Below are 24,264 nucleotides of genomic sequence, written 5' to 3' on the forward strand. Positions count from 1 at the left end.
GTGCGTCGGAGGCTGAGGGGTGACCTTATGGAGGTTTCCAAAATTGAGGGACATGGATTGGTTAAATAAACGAAGTCTTTTCCCTGGTGTTGGGGAGTCCAGAACTAGAGGGCATAGGTTTAGAGTGAGAGGGGAAAGCTATAAAAGAGACCTAAGGGGCAATTTTTTCGCACAGAGGGTGGTACGTGTATGGAATGAGCTGCCAGATGATATGGTGGAGGCTGGTCCAATTGCAACATGTAAGAGGCATTTGGACGGGTATGTGAATAGGATGAGTTTGGCAGGATATGGATCGGGTGCTGGTAGGTGGGACTAGATTAAGTTGGGATATCTGGCCGGCATGGACGGGTTGGTCCAAAGGGTCTGTTTCATGCTGTACATCTCTGACTCTAACTCTAAGTCTGCCTTAATACACATTAGCTCATCCACAATTGTCTGTTCCCTAATGGGCTGTACCACAAGCTGCTTCAACAAAAAATTGTTGACATTCAGCCAATTATTTTTCATTAGAGACATTACCAAGTCCACCTTTATATTAAATTCCCCTGTAATTCTTGTAATAATGCCTTTCTTACCTGCCTTTTATATCTCCCTTGATTTTTTTTCCACTTCAGATAGAAGAACAGTCTCTCCTGGAAAAAGACAATAATGCGGAACAGTTAAGAAATAGGTTATCTCGGTGTAAGGATTTTAGTTTGAAAATGGGTTCGAACCCTAAAGGGTTATTTGAAACTCATGAAGGTTCAGCTCAGTTGTGATAATAATCAAGGGAAAGGAAATCAAGTTCTCAAGTGTGAGAATTGGAACAAAACAGCTCAGTGTGATGTAAATTTTGATATTTATTGTGAATTTGAGTTTTTTAAAAGTTCATCACAGGGTTGGGTGGGGGGGGGGGGGGCTTCTGTGACTGAAATTGTTAATCTAAGTATTTCCGTAACCACTGTGATTTATTTTCTTGCAACTTGAGAAGCTTGGCTTTAGAATGAATGGGTTTGTGTGCACCAGTAATACACTTTTTGTTGTGCAACAAAGCAAGTTAAATAATGCATTTATCTGAGACTTCTGGAACTTTATTTAGGCTAAAATGAAACACCCAGAACTTTGGCAGGGTAACTTACCAGGTAGCTTAGTGTGTCAGAGTAGTACATTTTACATTTGTGTTTTAACTTCTGAGTTTTGAGCTGTCCTGTGAAGGATGACCATAGAGACAAGTGTTCCTGATATGTTCTTCCCTATCATAAATTAAGCCACTTTAAAGTGAAGAGTTAATGTTGGTTCCAGACGAGTAATGTTGGGATGAAACTCTGAAGAGGTAATGTAAAGTTGAGTACACTTGAGCAGGTGATCCATAACTTCAGGAAGAAGCTAGCCAGCGTACTAATCTCGGTGTTGAAGCCAAAAGTGACTTGAACATATTGATGAAATGAAAGATATAGGGACTTTAGTGTGAGTATTATATGAGTAGTGTTTTGGGTACTGAACCAGAGTTGTGCTTTGGATACGATACAAAGACTTTTGTTTCTTCATTTCTAAGGAAATGTTTTGCCATTATAACCTTTTACTGTTGTTTGTAAAAATCTTTGTTTTTGTATAAGAAATAGATGGTTGGATTTACTCTCATTTATTTTCATTTGTTTTCTTCAACATTTTTTAATGTTAAATAAGATATGTGCATTGTGTGCTTGTTTCAGACTGCTTTGTTAGAAGCAATGCAAATCAAAATATGATACAGGTTTGTCTGGAATTTAAGTTATCTGGTAATAACATCAGCTGACACCATAAATTAAACCTGTAGACTTGGTACAAAACAGAATGTGCTGGTACCAAAAGAGAAAATGCTGGAAAATCTCAGGTCTGGCAGCATCTGTAAGGAGAGAAAAGAGCTGACGTTCGAGTCTAACTGACCCTTTGTCAAACCTGGTTTTGGTTTCTCTTTTGGTTTCAGATTCCAGCATCTGCAGTACTTTGCTTTTGTTAGAATGTGCTGATGTTTGAGTGCTGTGAAGTGTTCGTGTTGGGATAAATGGGATTTTGTTCTGTACTTCAAATCTGTCAAAGTGTTTACATGCAAAAAAAGCTTGGTTTATCCTATTCATCTTAATTTATTTTGTGAAATCAACTTTTGCTTTGTTGTTAAATACAAATTTGCAACATTATGTGGTTATGTTTCAGTGACTGACCACCACATCCCCTGCAAATAAACATGATCAATCGAGCTTTTATTTTAGTTGAGAATCGGACTTGTCCTGCAGGATTGTAACAACTCTGAAGGGCCAATAGGTGAGAGAGACTAATTCAAGGTGAAGAATGAGAGAGAGAAAAATAATCAGTAAAGCAAAACCATATTTAAGGTTTCAGTAATTGGGACAGAGTGTATAGGAATTTGTACAGCACAGTGGTCAGATCTCAGCTGACTACTCTGCACAATTTGAGGCACGACATTTCAGGAAGGCTGTGACTGTTTTTTGGAGACAATACAGAATATTTCTAAGAGAATGGTTCCAGATATTGAGAGACTCCAATTCTGAGGATTGCATTGACGGTTTTGCTTGAGGAGAAGGCTGAGTAGAGATTTGATACTACGTTGTTAAAATGATGATGGGTCTGGACAGATTACACAGGGAGAAACTGTTCATGCTCATAAATGGGCCAAGAACAGAAGAGACAAATTTCAAATGTTTCCCAAAGAAGTAAATGTGAAGTGAGAGAAACTGTCAAGTAGAGTCTGGAATGCAGTGCCTTATGCTAGTGCAAGTAGGTTCAATTAGGTATTGCAGAGGACATTGAATAATTATTCAAATAGAAACACATGCAGGGTTATGGGTAAAAAGCAGGAGCTTGAGCATTTGGACTTAGTCAATCAGTGCTAGTACAGACACTGTAGACCAAAATGGGCTCCCTCTGCGTTATAACAAGTTTGTGATTTTGAATTCTAGTTTTTCCCAAATGTACAGCAAACCACTGACATTTGCGGTCCTAGGTGTGCAGTTAACATAGAAAAGAGATGATGCACTGCCCTTTTCTGGTTCACTATGCTGAAATATGAAATTTTTTCATGTACTGTGGTTGTGAACTGCTGAGTCTGATTCTGTTGCTGTTATGGCTTCACAGCTTCATAAATAGAACAAAGCTTGTTGCTTCATTAAGAATTTTAGTTAACCAATAAAAGGTCTGGGGGGGGGTGGAGTTAACAACTTAGCAGTCATTGGAATGACTAGTACAAATTGCAAGCTACGCATTGGACATGGAATGTGAGATACTCAATCTTCAAAGACATTTGAAAGGATTTCACATTTAAGTTATCATTCCAGGTAACAGTGTTCATGGTGTTTAACTAAAATCAAAACTTCACTTTCACTGGTAGGAAAGTCTATACAATATGAAGAATAATAACTAACCTTGATAATTGGCTAACGCTTGCTTCCAATGCCTGAGTTTGGGGCAATTAATGTGGGTGGGTTCTAATGACTAAAGTTAATTGAGTTGAGTTAAGCCTTAATATAAATTCAGCGTATTTGAAATTTTCTCCCTTCTTTTATGCAAGACAAGATCTATTGGAATGTGTTCTGAGAACTAGCCAAGTAGCAATCTTTGCAAACTATACCAAAAAGAAAACTGTTCTTGTTTTTCTTGAATTGGTTGCAAAATCACCGGTGCACAAATATAAAATTTCAAGACCATTCCAGTTCAAGTAGAAATGTCATTCTGGACTTATGTTCCCTTGTTTCGGTTGCAGCCATTTGCATTCAGATGTAATTATCACTGTTTCGTTGGAATTTTAAGTCTTGGCAAACTGTTAAAAATATCCATGAATAGAAAAGCAGCAGCCAAATGCACATACAGAGCAACCTCAATGAACCAAAGGGCACCAGGCAGAGGGCATTTCATTTGGTAAATCGAATTCTGGGTAATTAAATGCCAGATAACAAAATAGTTTAGCCAAGTTTACGGACCTTGCAATCTTGCTGGATAATCGAATGCTGGATAGTTGAGGTTCATTTGCAGTATGTACTGCAAATACTGGGTTCCTTTAGGCTTTAGTGGAAGGGAAAGGAGCACCAGTGGAACTTGGTTGATTTATGTTTGTGGTTTATATCTTTGGATCGACTGCAGCATTAATTTATTCTTCCTTCAATGTCATATTATCTTGAACCAAATAATCATCCAAAGCTCTTCAGAATACGTCAATGAAACCTCAAGTGACTGTCTGTGTGGAGCTTGCACATTCTCCCAGTGTCTGCGTGTGTTTCCTCTGGGTGTTCCAGTTTCCTCCCACAGTCCAAAGATGTGCAGGTCAGGTGACTTGGCCATACTAAATTGCCCATAGTGGAAGGTGCATCAGTCAGCGGGAAATGGGTCTGGGTGGGTTACTCTTCGGAGGGTCGGTGTGGACTGGTTGGGCCGAAGGGCCTGTTTCCACACTTGAGGGAATCTAACTTAAAAAAAACGATTGACACTTGTGCTAAGATTTTTAAAAATTTAAGGGTGCCAGCAGTGCTCCAGTGTTTTCTCCAGTCTGTTAGAACTTTCAAAATTGAGAGTGGGCTAAAAAGGAACAAAAACCCTAGGACATGGATTTGAAGCGATCTGCAGAAGAAGCCAAGGTGAAGAGAGTACAAAGCTTTCGCTCAGGGAGTTGTTTGAGTATGGCATGCACTGCCTGGAAGTGTGGAGGTGAGGCTTCATTGACATATTCTGAAGAGCTTTGGATGATTATTTGGTTAAAAATAATGTGCAAGTGCATGGGTACTGAGGAGATTGGTGCAGTGTCATGTTCATTGAACACGTTAGTGCAGGCACATGGGCTGAATGGCCTCTCACCACAAAACTGCTCTGATTCTCTGAAGTTCTTCTTTAAGTGCCCATTATTTAATGTCGCGATCACAGACAGCCTGGGTACTGTCCAATTGTAGTTTTCAGTGTGTGTACTGGGTTGTGTACAGCAGACAATGACAGGACTGTTTTGGCTTCATTATCTTATGATCGATCTGTTATCTTGCATTATCCTGCACTTCGGTTGCACCTAAAGCAGATTTCCAAATAGCTGGCTGTGAACTTGATGATTCACAGTATCATCTGGCCGTCCGTCAAATATATTAAGTAAGATTATCACTTTCTTTGTAAATACATGAACAAATCAACTTAATTATAAACTGCAGAAGAGCGAACTGAAGAGGATAATTACCATTTCACTTAAGGCCATGATCTTTTTCTTAAAATACATGGAATCAATGATGAACAAAAGTTCACCATGAAATTTACCTCTGGTGGTGGACTGGATATGTTTCTGGAGCAGCTAGTTTTTTTTTCGTTCACTTTAAGTGCTGATGTTGACCTATCACCTCGTGGAGTAGACCATTGGATAGGCTTTCTTGAAACAGATCGAGATGATCCCAAGTTCAAGTCCCAGCCTTCCTTGATATCTTCCATTATGTAATTAAATTTGTATTTGTTGACGCTTCATGTAGCCTTTCAATCTTGGGTTAGAAGATGTGGGAACCTGGGCGGTAATTTGTCCTCCATAATATTCTTTGTTTTCAACAGAGATTTTTGAATAATGTAGCAATAGAATTCATAGTGACTCGCACATCACCACCGGTGGAAGCACATAGGCTGTTGAGCGAGTAAAGTCTCAATTTAATCTAACCTCTGATTTTGCAAGTACATAGAGCTGAGTGTGACAGCTACTCATCTGAAAGATCTTTTGCCATTACTGGCCTGTTAAGACATTCTGCTCTCATTTGACAAGCTTTATGCAATGGTTCAGTTTTTGTTTTCATGATTTTGCATTGAATCTATAGATTATGATAAGTCTCTAGAATTATAATCACAGTGGTGAGTATTCTATGGTACGTTCAAAAAATTTGGTGGCTTACTGGCTGAGTCTCTCTTTCCGTGGGATACTTCTGTCTGCTAAGTTTGAGAACTTGTGTCAATGAATTGAAATTCTATGATGGTTCTCTCTTCAATCATTAGATGGAGGGATCCATTAATGTTCCCAGTTAGAGTTAAGATCTGCTTCCAAATGTTCCTTGAATCCATGGTTCACAAATTATCTAGAGTCAAAAGCCAAAAGTATTGCACTTAGTCAGTGACCCTTATCAAATGATTGAGCAATGTATAAATTTGGGTATTTTTAACCTGGTACCCAGGTTTTCAGGTATCACTTGTTCCTGCAGCTGGATTCAAAAGATTCTTGATAATTATCTTGCATGGGCTGAGGTAAAGTCTGATCAATGTCTAGCCTCATTCTGCGCACAGTTTTTGATAGTTTCCTCTGCGAATGAGATGCCTTCCCAAATATGATAATTAATTTTCTCCAAAAGTACGAAGCCAACTAAAAATGGTTGGGACACTGCAATACAGGGACATTGTACAAGAGCTACCAACTTCGTTCTCATTATGTCAAGTTCCATTCATCAGAAGCTTTAGAAATAGCTGTCCAGTAAAAGCAAATAATTCACAGGAAGGCTTCTAATTGGGGTGTAGATGATACAAAACACTTGTTAGCTCTTGCAGTACATTTGTGTATTGAATGATCTTAAACATCTATTACTTAGTTAAGAAGGTTTGGGCAATAACTATTCTGTAGGCAGATCTAATATTGTCATTGTTTTACCAGTCATAGCAATCATTTGTTTAATTAATTGAGCTTAATGTTTATTCATTTGCAGGATATTATTACCAGTTTAGTGGTCATGATGTATCCATGAAATAAGCTGAAGAACATTTGGGATGAGTGAATAATACACCTTGTTTTCGTCAGGAAGGTGATTGTTCTGGATGATGAAAGATATTGCATATCTTTATGTACAGATTATTGTTGCCTCTCAGCATTGAGGTTGTTTCCCTTTTTTAAAAATGGTTATTAACCAGCACATAAAAGGTGGTGTCATTAAACCTGATGTTTTTGTTTGCCACCAGCTTAGACATTGTTACACACAGAAAATAACTAAATTTGTTTGACACACAAGGACCGAACGGCAGGAGAGACATTAAACATTTCCCTTATACAAAGACCTGTGTAGCTGTTGTGGTGAGAGGATTCATTTATCTTGATGTTTCTGACCCCTGGAGAAAATGATTGCCAAGTTTTAACAGCTGTGCCAGTATTATGTAAATAGTCAGATTTTCCATGAAACTCTGGAGATGGTTGGAGAAATGTTCCTTGTTTCTTGACTTGACATGAGGCATAGCAAAAAAGCTTTAAAAATGCAAATTAACTGAACAAAAGCAAGACACAATTAGAAATGCAAGTTTACATTTCCTATCCAGGTATTGTAAAGTGGTTCACAAATAATTAAGTATTTTGGAAATAAGGCTGACATGTTTTGAAATGCAGTAGCCAACAAATTGGAGAAAATAAACTTTGTGGTATTGGTTGAGAGTTGACGAAACTGCAGGGTATAAATCCCACTCGTTGAACAATATTGTGAAGTTTTTTTTATAGACCAGAGCAAGGGTAGAATCTTGGTCCAGTATTTCAGAGAAAAGATGACATTTCCAAGAGTGCAGCATTATTGTTGGGCTGAGATCCTGGGTTCAAGATGTAGTCTGGAACCTGAGCATCATTCATGGTAATGCTCACAAAAGCTGAGAATGATTTCAATTTTCAGTGTTCATAAATGCTACTTATTTAAGAGAATGCCATATTTAATCTTGCCTTGTTGAACTCCAATGAACATGGTTCTACATTCAGTACATGAAACGCTTTCCCTTAGAATTTGAAATGCTGTGAGAACTTTGAAATTTGTAGATTTTAAATTCATCCAACTGATTAATCTTGAGTTGTTGGACTTGGCTATCTTTGGCTTTTGTTAAGAAGTAATGTTAAGATTTGTAAGGTGGAGTTTTAATGTGGTTTATGATTAATGAAGTTCAGTTTTTATAAAGCTTACACCACCTTGGAGGCTGTGTAGGTTCTAGAAGATGCTTAAGATGTAAATAAAGATTGGTTTCACTGCTTGTCATCTTTGAAATATGCATTGTGCTTTCGAAGTTAAAACTGGAGCACCAGACTTCTGATTTGAGGCTGTTATGTGTGAAAAATATCACAAGTCTCATTGAAAATTGAAGAATCATTCCTGACAGTAAGAGAGAGGTCAACCTAATATGTCAGTGCCAGTTCTGAGAAAGAGCTATCTATTGGTCCAACTGCCATGTTTACCCCCACTTGCGAATTTTTTTTTAAATCACTTTTGATATTTAGTCATTAACATAATTGCAATATTTCTGAGCAAGGAATTCTGAATCATCAAACTCTAAATGTATTTGAAAAACATATTCATGTTAAATTATGTCTTCTACTTATCGATTCTCCAATCAGTGAAAACAATTCCCTCAAGTATTTTTCAAGATATTTCTTCAATCTCCTTGTTACTATATTCTTCACTCCCAGTTTCCTTAATCCCCATATCGTCAAAGTCCTTGAATCCTAGTGAAATTTTGGAAATCTCCCCTCAACTCTTTTGAAGGAAATACGACAAATTGAGGTGACCATTACCTAGATTTGATGTTGACTAACTTGTGTGTTGAAATTGCAGTGTTAAATGCTGAGTGTTCAAAGCAAAAACTGCACGTAAGCTTCCATTTCAGTGTTTTAACTTGATTTGTTTAGGTTCTTATGTACTCTGTGTTTTGGCATGTGAAAATCATGCTGAATTATCATCTGTTTCTATTTGCGTGGTGAATTTGATTTGAAGTACTAGTGTGTAAAATACTTGCAAGATTTGCAAAATGCAAGACAACTAAGTTGAAAATAGGACTCAAAAGACATCACGATTCTTGGGGGGTTGATACACCGTTGATGTTGAGAATATTTTTGTTCCTTTCCCTGCTGCACCATACATTTTGGTGCTAAGGTCTGTAGAGCTGAGGCGATGGTATCACCAAGTGTGGTAATATCAGTATTGAAATAACACTGCTGCGATATTCAAGAGCTAATTTGCTCTGCTGGCCTGAAGGAAATTTTATGTCCCGAGGCTAGGGTGGGATGTCTCTATTCTTCAGGTAGTTTATAAGGAATTTACATTTCCATCACTTGGCATTCATGAAAGCCAATCTACATTGTCATCTTGTACTATTTACCTTTTCATCCCTTGCACAGAAATCAATAAGAACATTACAGTTAGAAATTTGATTACTCCCTGTAGTTAAAAAAAAATGTTGTGCAACAGATTTGTCCTTTAAGGGATTATTCACATTATGTCGCTGATCACTCAATGTCTTGTGTTGTGGACATTAATGACTGTGATGTAAAGATTTTGCACAAAGGAAGGACTGTTTCCTTTGTTCAGGGAGATCTTTGACATGACTCTGCAAGCCCTGTGAAGTGTGTTAAAGATTCTTCCAGAAAGGTGGTACTGTACTGTGTTTAATAAAATTTTGGTTGTTCATAGAAATTGGCATGTTGCTGTTGCATCAAGTGTGTATGAGTCTCAGCAAAAAAGAATTTAATGCTGCGACTGATGTCGTTTATGAATTAGAGTCATTGAGATGTACAGCATGGAAACCGACCTTTCGGTCCAACCCGTCCATGCCGACCAGATATCCCAACCCAATCTAGTCCCACCTGCCACCACCTGGTCCATATCCCTCCAAACCCTTCCTATTCATATACCCATCCAAATGCCTTTCAAAATGTTGCAATTGTACCAGCCTCCACCACGTCCTCTGGCAGCTCATTCCATACACATACCACCCTCTGTGTGAAAGGATTGCCCCTTAGGTCTCTCTTATATCTTTCCCCTCTCACCCTCAGCCTATGCCCTCTAGTTCTGGACTCCCCAACACCAGGGAAAAGACTTTGTCTATTTATCCTATCCATGCCCCTCATAATTTTGTAAACCTCGAAAAGGTCACCCCTCAGCCTCCGACGCTCCAGGGAAAACAGCCCCAGCCTGTTCAGCCTCTCACTGTAGCTGAAATCCTCCAACCCTGGCAACATGCTTGTAAATCTTTTCTGAACCCTTTCAAGTTTCACAACATCTTTCCGATAGGAAGGAGATCAGAATTGCATGCAATATTCCAACAGTGCCCTAACGAATGCCCTGTACAGTCACAACATGACCTTCCAACTCCTGTACTCAATACTCTGACCAGTAAAGGAAAGCATACCAAACGCCGCTTTCGCTATCCTGTCTACCTGCGACTCCACTTTCAAGGAGTTATGAAAATGCACTCCAAGGTCTCTTTGTTCAGCAACACTCCCTAGGACCTTACCATTAAGTGTATAAGTCCCGCTAAGATTTGCTTTCCCAAAATGCAGCACCTCGCATTTATCTGAATTAAACTCCATCTGTCACTTCTCAGCCTATTGACCCATCTGGTCTAGATCATGTTGTAATCTGAGGTAACCCTCTTCGCTGTCCACTACATCCCCAATTTTGGTGTCATCTGCAAACTTATTAACTATACCTCTTATGCTCGCATCCAAATCATTTATGTAAATGACAAAATGTAGAGGGCCCAGCACCGATCCTTGTGGCATTCCACAGGTCATAGGCCTCCAGTCTGAAAACAACCCTCCACCACCACCCTCTGTCTTCTACCTTTCAGCCAGTTCTGTATCCAAATGGCTAGTTCTCCCTGTATGCCATGAGATGTAACCTTGCTAATCAGTCTCCCATGGGGAACCTTGTTGAACGCCTTACTGAAGTCCATATAGATCACATTTACTGCTCTGCCCTCATCAATCTTCTTTGTTACTTCAAAAAACTCAATCAAGTTTGTTAGACATGATTTCCCACACACAAAGCCATCCTGACTATCCCTAATCAGTCCTTGCCTTTCCAAATACATGTACATCCTGTCCTTCAGGATTTCCTCCAACAACTTGCCCACCACCGAGGTCAGGCTTACCGGTCTATAGTTCCCTGGCTTGTCTTTACCGCACTTCTTAAACAGTGGCACCACGTTTGCCAACCTCCAGTCTTCCGGCACCTCACCTGTGACAATTGATGATACAAATATCTCAGCAAAAGACCCAGCAATCACTTCTCTAGCTTCCCACAGATTTCTCGGGTACACCTGATCAGGTCCTGGGGATTTATCTGCCTCTAACTGTTTCAAGACATCCAGCATTTCCTCCTCTATAATCTGGACATTTTGCAAACTGTCACCATCTATTTCACTACAGTCTATGTCTTCCATATCCTTTTCCACAGTAAATACTGATGCAAAATATTAATTTAGTATCTTCCCCATTTTCTGTGTCTCCACACAAAGGCTGCCTTGCTGATCTTTGAGGGGCCCTATTCTCTCCCGAGTTACCTTTTGTCCTTAATATATTTGTAAAACCCCTTTGGATTCTCCTTAATTTTGTTTGCCAAAGCTATCTCATGTCCACGTTTTGCCCTCCTGATTTCCCTCTTAAGTATACTCTTCTAAGGATTCACTTGATCTATCCTGTCTGTACCTGACATTTGCTTCCTCCTTTTTCTTAAGCAAACCCTCAATTTTTTTAGTCATCCAGCATTTCCAATAGCTACCAGCCTTCCCTTTCACCCTGACAGGAATATACTTCCTCTGGATGCTTGTTATCTCATTTCTAAAGGCTTCCCATTTTCCAGCTGTCCCTTTACTGCGAACATCTGCCTCTAATCAGCTTTTGAAAGTTCTTGCCTAATACTGTCAAAATTGGCCTTTCTCCAATTTAGAAGTTCAACTTTTAGATCTGGTCTTTCCTTTTCCATCACTATTTTAAAACAAATAGAATTATGATTGCCGGCCCCAAATGCTCCCCCACTGACACCTCAGTCACCTGCCCTGCCTTATTTCCCAAGAGTAGGTCAAGTTTTGCACCTTCTCTAGTAGGTACATCCACATATTGAATCAGGAAATTGTCTTGTACACACTGAAGAAATTCCTCTCCATCTAAACCTTTAGCACTATGGCAGTCTCAGTCGATGTTTGGAAAGTTAAAATCCCCTACCATAATCACCCTATTATTCTTGCAGATAGCTGAGATCTCCTTACAAGATTGTGTTTCTCAATATTCCTCTGACTATGGGGTGGGGGGGGGTGCGGAAGGTCTATAATACAATCCCAATCCCTTTCTTATTTCTCAGTTCAACCCAAATAACTTCCCTGGATGTATTTCTGGGAATATCCTCCCTTAGCACAGCTGTAATGCTATCCCTTATCAAAAATGCTACTCCCCCTCCTCTTTTGCCTCCTTTTCTATCCTGCCTGTAGCATTTGTATCCTGCAACGTTCATCCCTGAGCCATATTTCTGTAATTGCTATGATATCCCAATCCCATGTTCCTAACCATGCCCTGAGTTCATCTGCCTTCCCTGTTAGGCCCCTTGCATTGAAATAAATGCAGTTTAATTTATTAATCCTACCTTGTCCCTCCCTGCCCTGTTTGTTTGTTTGTTTGTTTTTGTTTTGACTCATTTCTGTTCTCAGCTGTACCCGCCTCAGATCGATCTCTTTCCTCACTATCTCCCTGGGTCCCACTCCCTCACCTTACAATTTAAATCCTCCCAAGCAGTTTGAGCAAATTTCCCTGCCATATATTAGTCCTCTTCCAATTTAGGTGTAATCTGTCCTTCTTGTACAGGTCACTTCTACACCACAAGAGATTCCACTGACCTAAAAATGTGAATCCTTCTCCCATACACCAGCTCCTCAGCCATGCATTCATCTGCTCTATCCTCCTATTCCTGCCCTCACTAGCTCGTAGCACGAGATAGAGTTTAATGAGAATTATGTTTAAGTATGAATAATTTTGAGATGGTCTTCTGTGACAAGGTATGAGATGGAGAAGTTTGGATTTTCTGAATGGAAATGGGGAAGAAAATCCTCTAAGACTTGTGGCTAGTGTTTCTTTGCTCCTCTTAATCTTGCAGGTCTATGATGTTTTTCCCCTCGGTTGGGTATGAATTTTTCATTCTGAATTAGAACATGTTCCTTTTCAATGGCTGCAATTTATGACAATCCTAATGTGGAATAGTTTGATCCATGGTTGTAAAATATGTATTTAACATAGGTTCAAAATTGCTTTTGTATTGTTTCAAGTTAACGTTCTTCCATATACTGTTTGAAGTTTGCTTCACCTATTCGTTGCCATGATGAGAACAGTGAATAGATTTATAAATAAAGATTGGAGATAAGTTAATTAAGGTTCCAAAAGGATTTTATGAATTGAATGACTTGCAGAGTTTGATGCCACCTAGGTGCCTTCATTTAACTCCTGTAATTTGGTTCAGTTATTTAGTTTAGTTACTACTTGGATTGTCTTAGATTATTCTAAGCTGTTGTAGCAAAATAGGTGCAGTTATAATATTTTCTAGTTTTGAGATGCATAAAGAATAAAAATCCATTTTCACAGCAGGTGGAAAATAATCCTCCAAATTATTGTTTTCTGTTTACTCAAGGAATGTGGTTGTCACTGGCTGGCCGGTTTTATTTTGCCTGTCCCTCATTCCTCCTGAGAAGGTGGTTCTGAGTTGCCTTCTTGAACTGCTGCAGTTGCTGTGCTGTCAGTTGATCCACAATGCCATTTAGGGAGGAAATTGCAGGATTTCAACCCAGCGAAGAGTGGCTTGGAGGGGATGAACAGATGGTGATGTTCCTGCGTATCTGCTGTCCAAATGGAAGTGATTGTGGGTTTGGATGTTGCTGTGTAAGGATGTTTGGTGAATATCTGCAGTTCATCTTGTAGATGATACACACTGCTGCTACTGACCCTCAGTGGTGATGGGAATGAATTTTCAAGGGGGCGGATTTGGTACCAATCAAGCAGGCTGCTTTGTCTGGGGTGGTGTCAAGCTTCTTGAGTAATGTTGAAGCTACATTTACCTAGACACTGGGGAAGTATTTCATCACATTTCTGACTTGTGCCTCTTAAATGGCTGCATATGGACATGATGTGGAGGAGCCAGTGTTGAATTGCAGTGGAGAAAGTGAGAAATCTCACAACACCAGATTATAGTCCAACAGGTTATTTCAGTCCTAAAGAATAGTGGACAGGTTTTAGGGAGTCACAAGCTGAATTACTTGCTACTGGATTCCTAGCCTCTGACTTGCTCTTACAGAAGTTGTATTTATACGGCAAGTCATTGATAACCCTCAAAATGTTCATTGAGGGAGATTCAGTCATGCTAATGGCCTTTAATCTCATGGGGTAGTTGGTAGATCATTTCTTATTGGAGATCATAGTTACCTGACATGTTACGTGGTGTCAATGCTACTTGTGAAATATCACTTCCAATGTTGGACGGCATTTCCAAAATCATGGATTCCAGAGTAGTGACTGTTATGTTCAATGTTATTTTTTTACCTGACTTTGCTCTGGAAATTAAAATCATGTTTCTTTTCCACAGTCACATGAGAATTAAAATCTTCTTTTCTGTACACTTACATGAGATTCTTGGGTGTCCATGGTGAAAGTCTGGTTGAATTTTGGTTTACCATGTTTAGTTAGCATTTTCAAATGACTTGTTCCTTTTTGTTAATTTTGTCATGACATTGGATCAGGTTAGTGGAATTCTACAGAAAAAAAATCACTGCTATTTTATGGTCTTTATCTTGGGAATTTGCTTATGAATTGGTTCATTACCTATTTGTGTGTCTTATGATACATGAGCACTCCACTGACTTGAAATTTGGCTTCATTAAAATGCTAATCTTTTAAACCTTTTTTAATTCTGATTTCTTGCGATTTATCTGGCACTGTTTATTCTATTTGCTTTGGATTTACTAACAGCAACTTGAATTTGCGTAGTGAATTCATTATTGATTTATGCTCAAACTGCATCAAAGGAACTCGCATTACATTTTGTTCATGGCTTGTCCACATCAGTGGCAATGCATTATCCATTGTAGATTGTCCATGACAATGTAGTGGAGGGCTTTCATCTTGAAGTTCTGGATTTTGTGTGGTGCAAGTGTTCTTGGAATGCTATGAGCAGTTCAAGAATTTTGAGCCACTGATGATGAAGTGGCAAGTGATTGTGTCTGACTTGGAAGAGAACTTGCAAGTAGTGAATGAGCATGCACTTTTTGCTTACTCGTTTTGGTGTTAGAGTTTGTGGGTATAGCATAATCTATTAAAGGAGCATCTTAAATTGCCGAAGCGTATCGTGCACACAGTGCATGCTGGTTTACCATGGATGGAAAGAGTGAATTTTTAAGGTGGTGCCAGTGAAGCAGGCTGCTTTTTCTGAGATGTTGTTGAACCTTATGAAAGTTGAAGCTGCATCATTCAAGTGACTGAGGAGCATTTCTAACTGTTGTGTAGATGTTGCAAAGGCTTTCGGAAATTAGGAGTTAAATCTCTTGCTACATTAATGCCCACCTTGAGATCTGCTTCTGTATGTGTATAACTGATCCGTTTCACTTTGTGATTTATGACCTTCCAGAATGTTGTTGGTAGATGATGCAATCTGAGCTTTGTTGAATGTCAAAGGACAGTGGTATTCTGTCATTTTTGGTGATGAGTGAAGTTTATGCCACTGAGCATGGACGTCTGCATGTTGTCTTTCTATGTGGCAGCACAGGCCACTTTATTACCTGAGGGTTTCTGAGTGCTGCCATCTTCACCAAGCATCAGACGCTTTAGCTTATTATGAAGGAAAGGCTATTAAAGTAGCAACTATACAAGTGCTTAGTTGCAGCTAAGAGACTCAGCAAAGCTACTTCCAGCAATCACAACCATCCTCTTTTATATTAACTGATGTTAATCCACTTGAAACTTGCTGGGGCTCTTTGATGCCAAATTGTACTTTATCTCTGGAATTTTGTTCTTTTGTCCATGTCGTAATGACATTTAGTACAGAGTATCTCAGCAGAAACTTGATCAATTCTGTTGAGCAGGTTATTGCCAAGCTTTGCTCAATATATTATCATGTCGATAATTTGAGTGGAGATCTCGAGGACAGTCATCAGTCAATTAGATTTGCTTTGCCTTTTATAGACAGGTGGGTTTCCTTTTTTATTTGAGGAAATGCCATTATAGTTTTGCAGGAATTGTGACAAATTCTTGAGCACATGTTTTTAATGGTACAGAACAGACAATAGATTGGCCCTGAAGTAGCGGCCAAGCTATATCATCCATTCAGCGCTTAAAGCTGCAGGTTGTTTTAGCTTGTCTATTACACTTGGATGCAGGGCTCTTTTCTCACTGCATACGTTGGCTTGCCCCCTTATTTGAATTCTTGTCAATGATGTGTTGAGTGCAAAATGCAGAGCTTTGATAAATTGTCACTTTTGAGCAATACTTGAATTCTATCCCTGTTAGAATAAGTGTTTATGCATTTTGTTTATGAATATTTAGCTGTCATCAAAAAAAATCAATCCGTTTGAATATTGTATGCAAATGTATACCCATTTAAAGTTTGGGGGTTTTTGAATTCAGTTAAATACTTAAGGTCTAAAATCAGTGCTGGAGGCTTCCTCCCACAGTCCAAAGGTGTGCAAACTGTGCAATGTACATGGCCGTAGTGTCCACGGATGTGCAGGCTTGTTGGAATAGCTGGGGAAATGCACAGATAGAGGGATAGAGTGGCAGAATGGGTCTTGGTGGGATGCTTTTCAGAGGGTTGGTGTGGACTTGCTGGACTGAATGACCTGCTTTCGCACTGTAAGGATTCTGTGATTCTCGGAAGAATCATTCAGACTCGATGTTAACTTTTTTTTCCTCCACAGGTTTTCTCAGTCACGCAAAGTTTCTCCAGACTTTGGTTATTATTTCCAATCTCACAAATCTGCAGTATTTTGCTTCAGATGGAAGGTCTAGCAGCAGTTGCAGAAACCTTACTTGTACTTTGTTTGGGATTTTTGGTTGAAGTTTCAAGGAGCTAATCATAAACATATCTAACAGGCTGGGCTTCACTAAGATTACAAGATAATTTTACTCAAAACACAACATCAAGTAATTATCCTCACCGACAGATGTTTTGCATACTGACTGCACAACAAAATGCTGTTTTGTTCTTTGGCTCTATTTGCATGTCAAATTTTGCATTTCTTATTGTCATGTACTGTTAATTTTCTGGGACATGAGAAATGTGAAGCTTTTTATAGAAAAATGATGGATCTCTGGATATATTTTTGATATTTCAAGCAATTTGAGGAGGAGGAGAATGGACAGGAAAATGGAGTTGAGACGTGGTGGCTTGGAGGTTAGCATTGCTGCCTCATAGCAGCTGGGACAGGGTACAATTCCAGTCTTGGGTGATGGTCTGTATGGAGTTTGCATGTTCTTCCTATGTGTCGGGTTTCTCCAGGTTTCTTTACATTGTCCACAGATGTGGAGGTTAGGTGGTTTGGCCATGGTAAATCACCCATATTGTCCAGGGATGTGCAGGCTAGGTGGATTAACTGTAGGGTTGGGGGTGTTGCGTGTTCTGAGTGGGATGCTATTTGGAGAGTTGGCATGGGCCGAAAGACCTGCTCCCGCACTGTAGGGATTCTGTGATCAACAGTGATCTTGGTCAATGCAGGAGTGTGCTTGAGGAGCTGTACTGCTGTTTATTATGTCATATCCCATTTATTTATAAATTGTTATATAATAAAAGTGATGAGTTGATCACAGCAGTAAAAAATTCTCTTCAAAATATTAATATTTGGATACCTTTTTATGCTCTCCATGGAGGCCATACTTCAGGTCACACCATACTTGTATCAATTTTCCTGAGGAAATTATTTTAAATGCCTTAATTCATATATCTGTTAACCTCCTGAAACGAGTAAAATGCGCTCATGCAGTAATTCTTCTTGAAGTGTGACAGAACATAAAGCAATAAGATTGTGCTGCCAAATGGGGCAAGGTTGTCTGCAAGTTTGTAGCAGGTTTGAACCCTTACACATTAAAAGCAATACTTGGCAATCTCATCAGAATAATGTTCCATAATGCATGACTCAACGTATACTGCAATAGCATACGCTTATATAATGTACATCGCATTGCAAGTGTTTTGAATTCTTTGTTATTATGATGCACAAGCCTGACTCAGTATGACATTGGGCGAGTGAAGACAAATGGTAATCTACTTTCAGCTCTGAAGCATGTTTGAGGTTTTCTGCAACTAAAATGCTGCTGTTAAGGTAAAAGCAATCAAGTTGACAAGTTCATGAATCTTCTGTTGTGAATCAGTCAGTTTCATAACTTGTTGAGCTTTTTGACCCTTGTGCGGGCCAACTAAGACAGAACACTTCAAAAAATGCAGCAGAGATTACTCTCATTTTAAAGTACTAATCACTTTGTAAATGGTCTTGCAGGCTCCCAAAAAAACAACAATCCTTGGACTAAATTGTTGGAGCAGTTCCTTCATGGTTACCCAATGTGCTGTTGTTTCACAGCTTAGCTGTTGAGGTGTTAAGATTATAGACCACTGGCTCCTTTATTTGACTTTGGGAAAACCCCATTTACTATTTGAATGTAATCTTCAATTCATAGCTATTTCACCCCACTTCTATTGAGTGAAACAATTGTCAAATAATACTGAACTTCTACTAAGTAGAGTAAAGTTATGCATCTTGGTCTTTCCTATCACCTATGTTACAGTGAAGACTAAAGTATTTAAAGTTGTTTTTAATTGCATGAAACAATTTATTATTGAAATGCTAACAAGGCTGCTCTTACTGATTTATCCCTAACTGACTTGAAATATAGAAAATAAGTGCAGTAGTCGGCCATTTGGCTCTTTTGGAGCTGCACCACCATTGAATACAATCATGGCTGATGATACAATCTCAGTATCCCATTCCCACCCATACCCTTTAGCCGCAAGAGTCTGACTACTCTCTTTTGAATATATCTAATGAAGTGGCTACAACAACTTCTTGTGGGAGAGAATTCCACAGGTCCGCAACACTTGGGTGAAGAAATTCTTCCTCATCGCAGTTCTGAACGGCTTACCCATGTTTGATATGAAATGTTCAGAACTGTTGAATTATGCATCAAAGATAAAAGTGAGATGGTCGTCAGTTCTGTGGTGAATAACGGATGTTTTGGTGATTTCTGGAGCAATTTAAGTGCCCCCCCCCCAGTCCAAGCAAAACTCTATTCACTCACGTGCACAAAGCCATGAGTTCATGGTCTTCTCTGGAAGAGCAGTTTCTTACTGAATTCAATTTTATAGTCATTTTACAGGAAGGAGTATTCAGATAAGGCAATATACATATTGATTGGGTGACTGTTACAGTCAGTGAGTGTCAGGAGCTAAGATTAAGCCATCTGATGTTAAACAATCAATGTTCTGAACCTTGACTGGTTTCAGGTAATGAATACTTTTCACCTTGTTAAACTGATCTTACATACTGAATGATTCCAATTTTATTAGTTGGCTCTATATAATGAATGCTTTTCCACCTTGTTAACCCATTACCCTTGCCTCCAGTACCCCATTGTTAACTGCAAGTTTTATCAGATCTGAGTCATGCTCAGCTGATCATCTTGTTTCACAAAACTAAGAACTTTTTCCCTGCCTGCTTATACCTGATACACTTTCTCACTGTGATTGTACCTTGAAGCTTGTCTGTTAAATGAAGCAGTGTTTTGAATGTATTATTTTTACTACTACTGGATATTGCAGAATTACAGTGCAATGAAGGGGCAATACTGGCCAGGAAGATCTTCTGAGAGATCTTGTTTTTCATTGAATAATGCTAAAAGTTCCAACAATTCAGCTTGCAATGCCACAAGGAAATAGTGTTGTTACTTCGCCATTCCAATCCATAATGTCTTTTAAACTAGTATCCAAGGGAGGTCCTGGGAGTATTGCTTGCTTATTATTCTGGAACTGAGGGGGGAAGTTGTTATTGTAAACTCTATATTTCCTGGTTTTTTTCACAGTATGCTATATTTTAACTTTCTTCCCTCCCACTTCTTTCCCAGAAACTGCTTCAGTGGACAAGTCAGCTACTCAGTCTTGTGCTACCCCTTCGTCGTCATCCTCGGGAATGACTCCTGCTTCTCAGACCCCATCAGCCACCACGTCTACTGTCCCTGTTTCACCTATTCCTCAGTCACCTATTCCTCCTCTACTACAGGATCCAAACCTCTTGAGGCAATTACTTCCTGCTTTGCAAGCCACCTTGCAGCTTAACAATGCTAATGTGGATATGTCAAAAATAAATGAAGGTACGTGATAGTTTTCTGTGTTATAATGTGTTCTTAAAATCTTTCCCTGACCTATTTTAAACATTTAAACATTTATCTTTTAACAAGATGAGATTGACACATTTGTTCTCACACTGTGATACTTGCACTCCAACGTTTTCAGTCATAATTTGCTGATTAGGTGTAAACATTTTTACATTGGATCTTCACCCTCAACTGTGTGGCAGACTTCATGCTCCCATTTCATTCAATTAGCTAAGTCTTCAAAATATTGGTTTGGTCTTGGAAGAAAGTGGTGTTTTCTGTTGAGTTCTGGTTATGACAGTATAGAAAGGTCCCTTAAACAAAAGGTTAAGGTGATTGGCTCAGGAACCGGAGACATGAGGAACCTTACTTTGTCCCTGCTCAGGATGTGGGCATTGCAGACAAAACCAGCATTTATTGCCTCTCCCTATTTGCTCAGAGGGATATTAAGGTTTTAGTCAGCAATTATATATCTGGATTAGAAATAGAGTGCTGGAGAAACTGAGCAGACTGAGCAACATCTGCTGAGAGAAAACCAGTGTTAATGTTTTGAGCCCAATATAACGGAGTACAGCCATGATGAGTGTTTGCCATGTAGGCTGCTGACACATGCTGCAGGTCTGATATTTTACATATTAACGTGAATTGCCTTGTCTCTTCTTTGGAACTCTGTGCTGCGGAATATACATGCATATGTCTCAAATGTCCTGGTGATGGAAGGTTGTTGAGCAGAATGTAACAATCCAGTTATGGACGGTTAAAATTTGAAGAATTCTGAATACTTTGTTTAAGCAATAGGAAGATGCCTTAAGATTTCAATTCTATTTTAGTCAAACTCCGAACTTACTGTGTATACTGCAAAATGAAGGAAACAAATGTGTTAAGACCACAGCTTTGATGGACAAAAAAAACACTCAGCTTTTCTCATTGTCTTCTAAAGGAATTGCTCGTGAAGCAATCTTAGTTATTTACTTTATGAAGGGGCAGCCATCAGTATACCACAATCTTGTGGTGAATTTCTTTAGCTCAAGCTATTCTGAGATATAAAACTTCCATTTTGCCATCTCCTGTTACACATGCCTTAGTCGAATATTTTGGTTCACTTTCAATACTTGGAGACTACTTACTATTTACTCTTTCATAACATGTTGCCCAATTCTAATTACCCTTGAAATAAATGGCTTACTAGAGTCAATTCAGAGTCCAACACAATTCTGAGTGCATGGATTTGCATGTTGGCCAGACTTCGTCATGACTATGGTTTTCCTTCCCTGAAAGAGATTTGAGAGTCAGCTAGAATTTTTACAATCAGTGACCATATCAGTAATGGTGACTGTGAAACCAGCTTTATATTTTAGATTTATGAAATGAATTTAGTTATGTGAGGCCAAAGCAATAGCGTGGACCCTGGGATCACTAGTCTCGTGACATTGGCTCTGTTACCATTTTCCCTGTGTTTGTTGCTTTCATTGGCAGAAAATGCTGTAGAGTTCCACTGTTGGTAGATGATTTTTCTACTTTGAAATTATGAAATCTTCCAGTGTCTGTTCCCTTTCAAAATTCCAGCTGAGATTGACCCTCACACTCAGTGATGAAATTATGTTCTTCTTGCTGTGCAGATCTGGCTATCTGTCATTTATTTAACAATCTTCTCTGTGAGCAGCACATCATACAAGGTGCAAGTTGCAACTAACTTCTCCAACAAACACCCAGATCTCTGCAGAGCAGTGAATCTTCATCCTCCGTCTCTGTCCATCTCCGTATATCATGCTCTGGGCTGTCCTGAAAGTGACCTTGAGGTTAATTAGTCCCCATTTACAATTTCCTTGTTCATCAAATGACCTAAGTAGGTTTTACAATTTTTTGCGTTTTCACTGAAAAAATCATTTGGATTAAACTCGCAAAACATTTCGGACTGCACGTGTGGTAATATAGCAGACATCACGGCTGCAGCTCTTGCACGAAGTAAGCCCATCTGCTGATTTTATGAATCTGTCTCTTCTATTTGGACTTCATGGGTCACCTTTTTAAATGATTTATTTCCCTTTTGACGAGATTAGATTGCCTACGGTGTGGAAACAGGCCATTCTGCCCAACAAATCCACACCGACCCTCCGAAGAATTATAATTAGAAATAAATTTTTCAGTCTCAATAAAATATATACTATTTTATATGTTGAGATAAGCAGAAATAAGCATGTGTGGCACATTGGCTTTGTGGTCGGCACTGCTGCCTCACCGTGCCAGGGACCCGTTTTCAGTTTCAGGTTTGGGTGACTCTGTGGAGTTTGTACATTCTCCCTGTGACTCTGTGGGTTTCCTCTTGCAGTCCATTGGTGGGTTAGCCAAGGGAAATTTGGGGTTAACGGAAGAGGATAGGATACCCTTTGGAGAGTTGGTGCACATTTGATGGGCTGATTGGCCTCTTTCCACACTGTAGGGATTCTATAAATTGCCATAGAATAGGTGCTATCATGCATTTTAAAACGATTATTTATGGGATGTGGGCATCATTGGCTGGTCAGTATTTATTGCCTGAGCGTAATTTCCTATTCGAAAAGGTGATGGTGAGCTGCCTTCTTGAACCGCTGTTGTCCCATCAGCTGTGGGTTGACCCACAATTCAATGAGGGAAAGAATTCCAGGATTTTGACCCAGCAACAGTGAAGGACCAGTGGTATATTTTCAAGTCTGGATAGTGAGTAACTTGGAGGAGTATTTGAAGGTGGTAGTGTTCCCATATATTTGCTGCCCATGTCCTTCAAGATGGAAGTGGTCATGGGCTTGGAAGGTGCTGTCTGGGGGTCTTTGGTCAATTACTGCATTGCATCTTGTAGATAATAGACATTGCTGCTCCTGAGTCAGTGTGGTGTTTGAACAGCACAGCTGGTCAGGTAGCATCCGAGGAACAGGAGAGTCATGTTTTGAGCAGAGCTCTTCATCAGGCATCTACGGTCCTTGTTTTCTCCCACTGCTATTACTGAGCGTTGGTGATGGAGAGAGTGGATGCATGTTGTTGTAATGCTCCGCAAGAGAGCTGCTTTGTCCTGGATGGTGTCCAGCTGCTTGTACATTTGGAGCTGCATCCATCCAGGCAAGTGGGGAATATTCCATCACATTCCTGACATGTCCTTGTCGATGATAGGTAAGCTTTGCGGAGTTAGGAGTTGAGTTACTTGCCGCAATATTCCTCACCTTTGACCTGCTCTTGTAGCCACTGTGGTTAGGTTATGAGTCCATTTAAGTTTCTGGTCAGTGGTAATGTTAGGTTCTGTTTTTCTTGAGATTCTTAGAATCTTGATGCACCTGCAATATGCCAACTTCTGTGAACAGCCAAAGTTTTAATGAGCAAGTAAAAGCTTTGGCTGCGAAGTGTGTCAAGAGAAGCTTTCTGAACAAAGGAACAGTCCTTCCTTTATACAGGATCTTCACATCACAATCAGTGATGCCCATAAGACAACCCCATTCCACTCCCTTGCAGTCACATGATACTCCACACAATGCAAGTAACCTGATCATCTCCAGAAACAATGTAATATAAATCATCGCTTAATTGCCAGATCGGTCGTAAATTGTATTTTTTAACTATAGGATGTGGTCAGAATTCCAACTGCAATGTTTTTATTGATTCTGAATGGCAGGAGATGACTATGTAAATTTTTTACATTCTACCTACAAGACAAAAGACATACCACACTAAGAGCATACCACCCTACCCCCGGGACATCCAATTTTAGATTAGATTACTTACAGTGTGGAAACAGACACTTCGGCCCAACAAGTCCACACCGACCCACCAAAGCGCAACCCACCCCTTTACCTAACACTACGGGCAATTTAGCATAGCCAATTCACCTAACCTGCACATCTTTTGTGACTGTGGGAGGAAACCGGAGCACCCGGAGGAAACCCACGCAGACACGGGGAGAATGTGCAAACTCCACACAGACAGTCGCCTGAGTCGGGAAATGAACCTGGGTCTCTGGCGCTGTGAGGCAGCAGTGCTAACCACTCTGCCACCGTGCCGCCCACTCCTGCAGATCGGCAGAGCAAATTAAACCTTTAATATCTCAGTAACCCCAAGGATATTGATAATGAAGGTTTCATTGATGGTAACACAATTGAATGTCAGGGGGCGGTGGTTAGATTGTTTCTCATGATGTTGATTAC

General features: G+C 39.6%; 1 protein-coding gene across 2 annotated transcripts in view; it reads left to right on the forward strand.

Moving 5' to 3' along the window:
* The window catches only part of waca (WW domain containing adaptor with coiled-coil a), a 128,035-nt gene that overhangs the window by 38,930 nt on the left and 64,841 nt on the right, over positions 1 to 24,264 (forward strand). For both annotated transcript variants that reach the window (XM_060825041.1, XM_060825043.1), the window contains exon 8: positions 19,847 to 20,092. In XM_060825041.1, the coding sequence (XP_060681024.1) occupies positions 19,847 to 20,092 (246 nt within the window). The remainder of the gene's footprint in view (positions 1 to 19,846; positions 20,093 to 24,264) is intronic.

Source organism: Hemiscyllium ocellatum, chromosome 5, assembly GCF_020745735.1.
Source record: "Hemiscyllium ocellatum isolate sHemOce1 chromosome 5, sHemOce1.pat.X.cur, whole genome shotgun sequence".
Lineage (NCBI taxonomy): Eukaryota > Metazoa > Chordata > Chondrichthyes > Orectolobiformes > Hemiscylliidae > Hemiscyllium > Hemiscyllium ocellatum.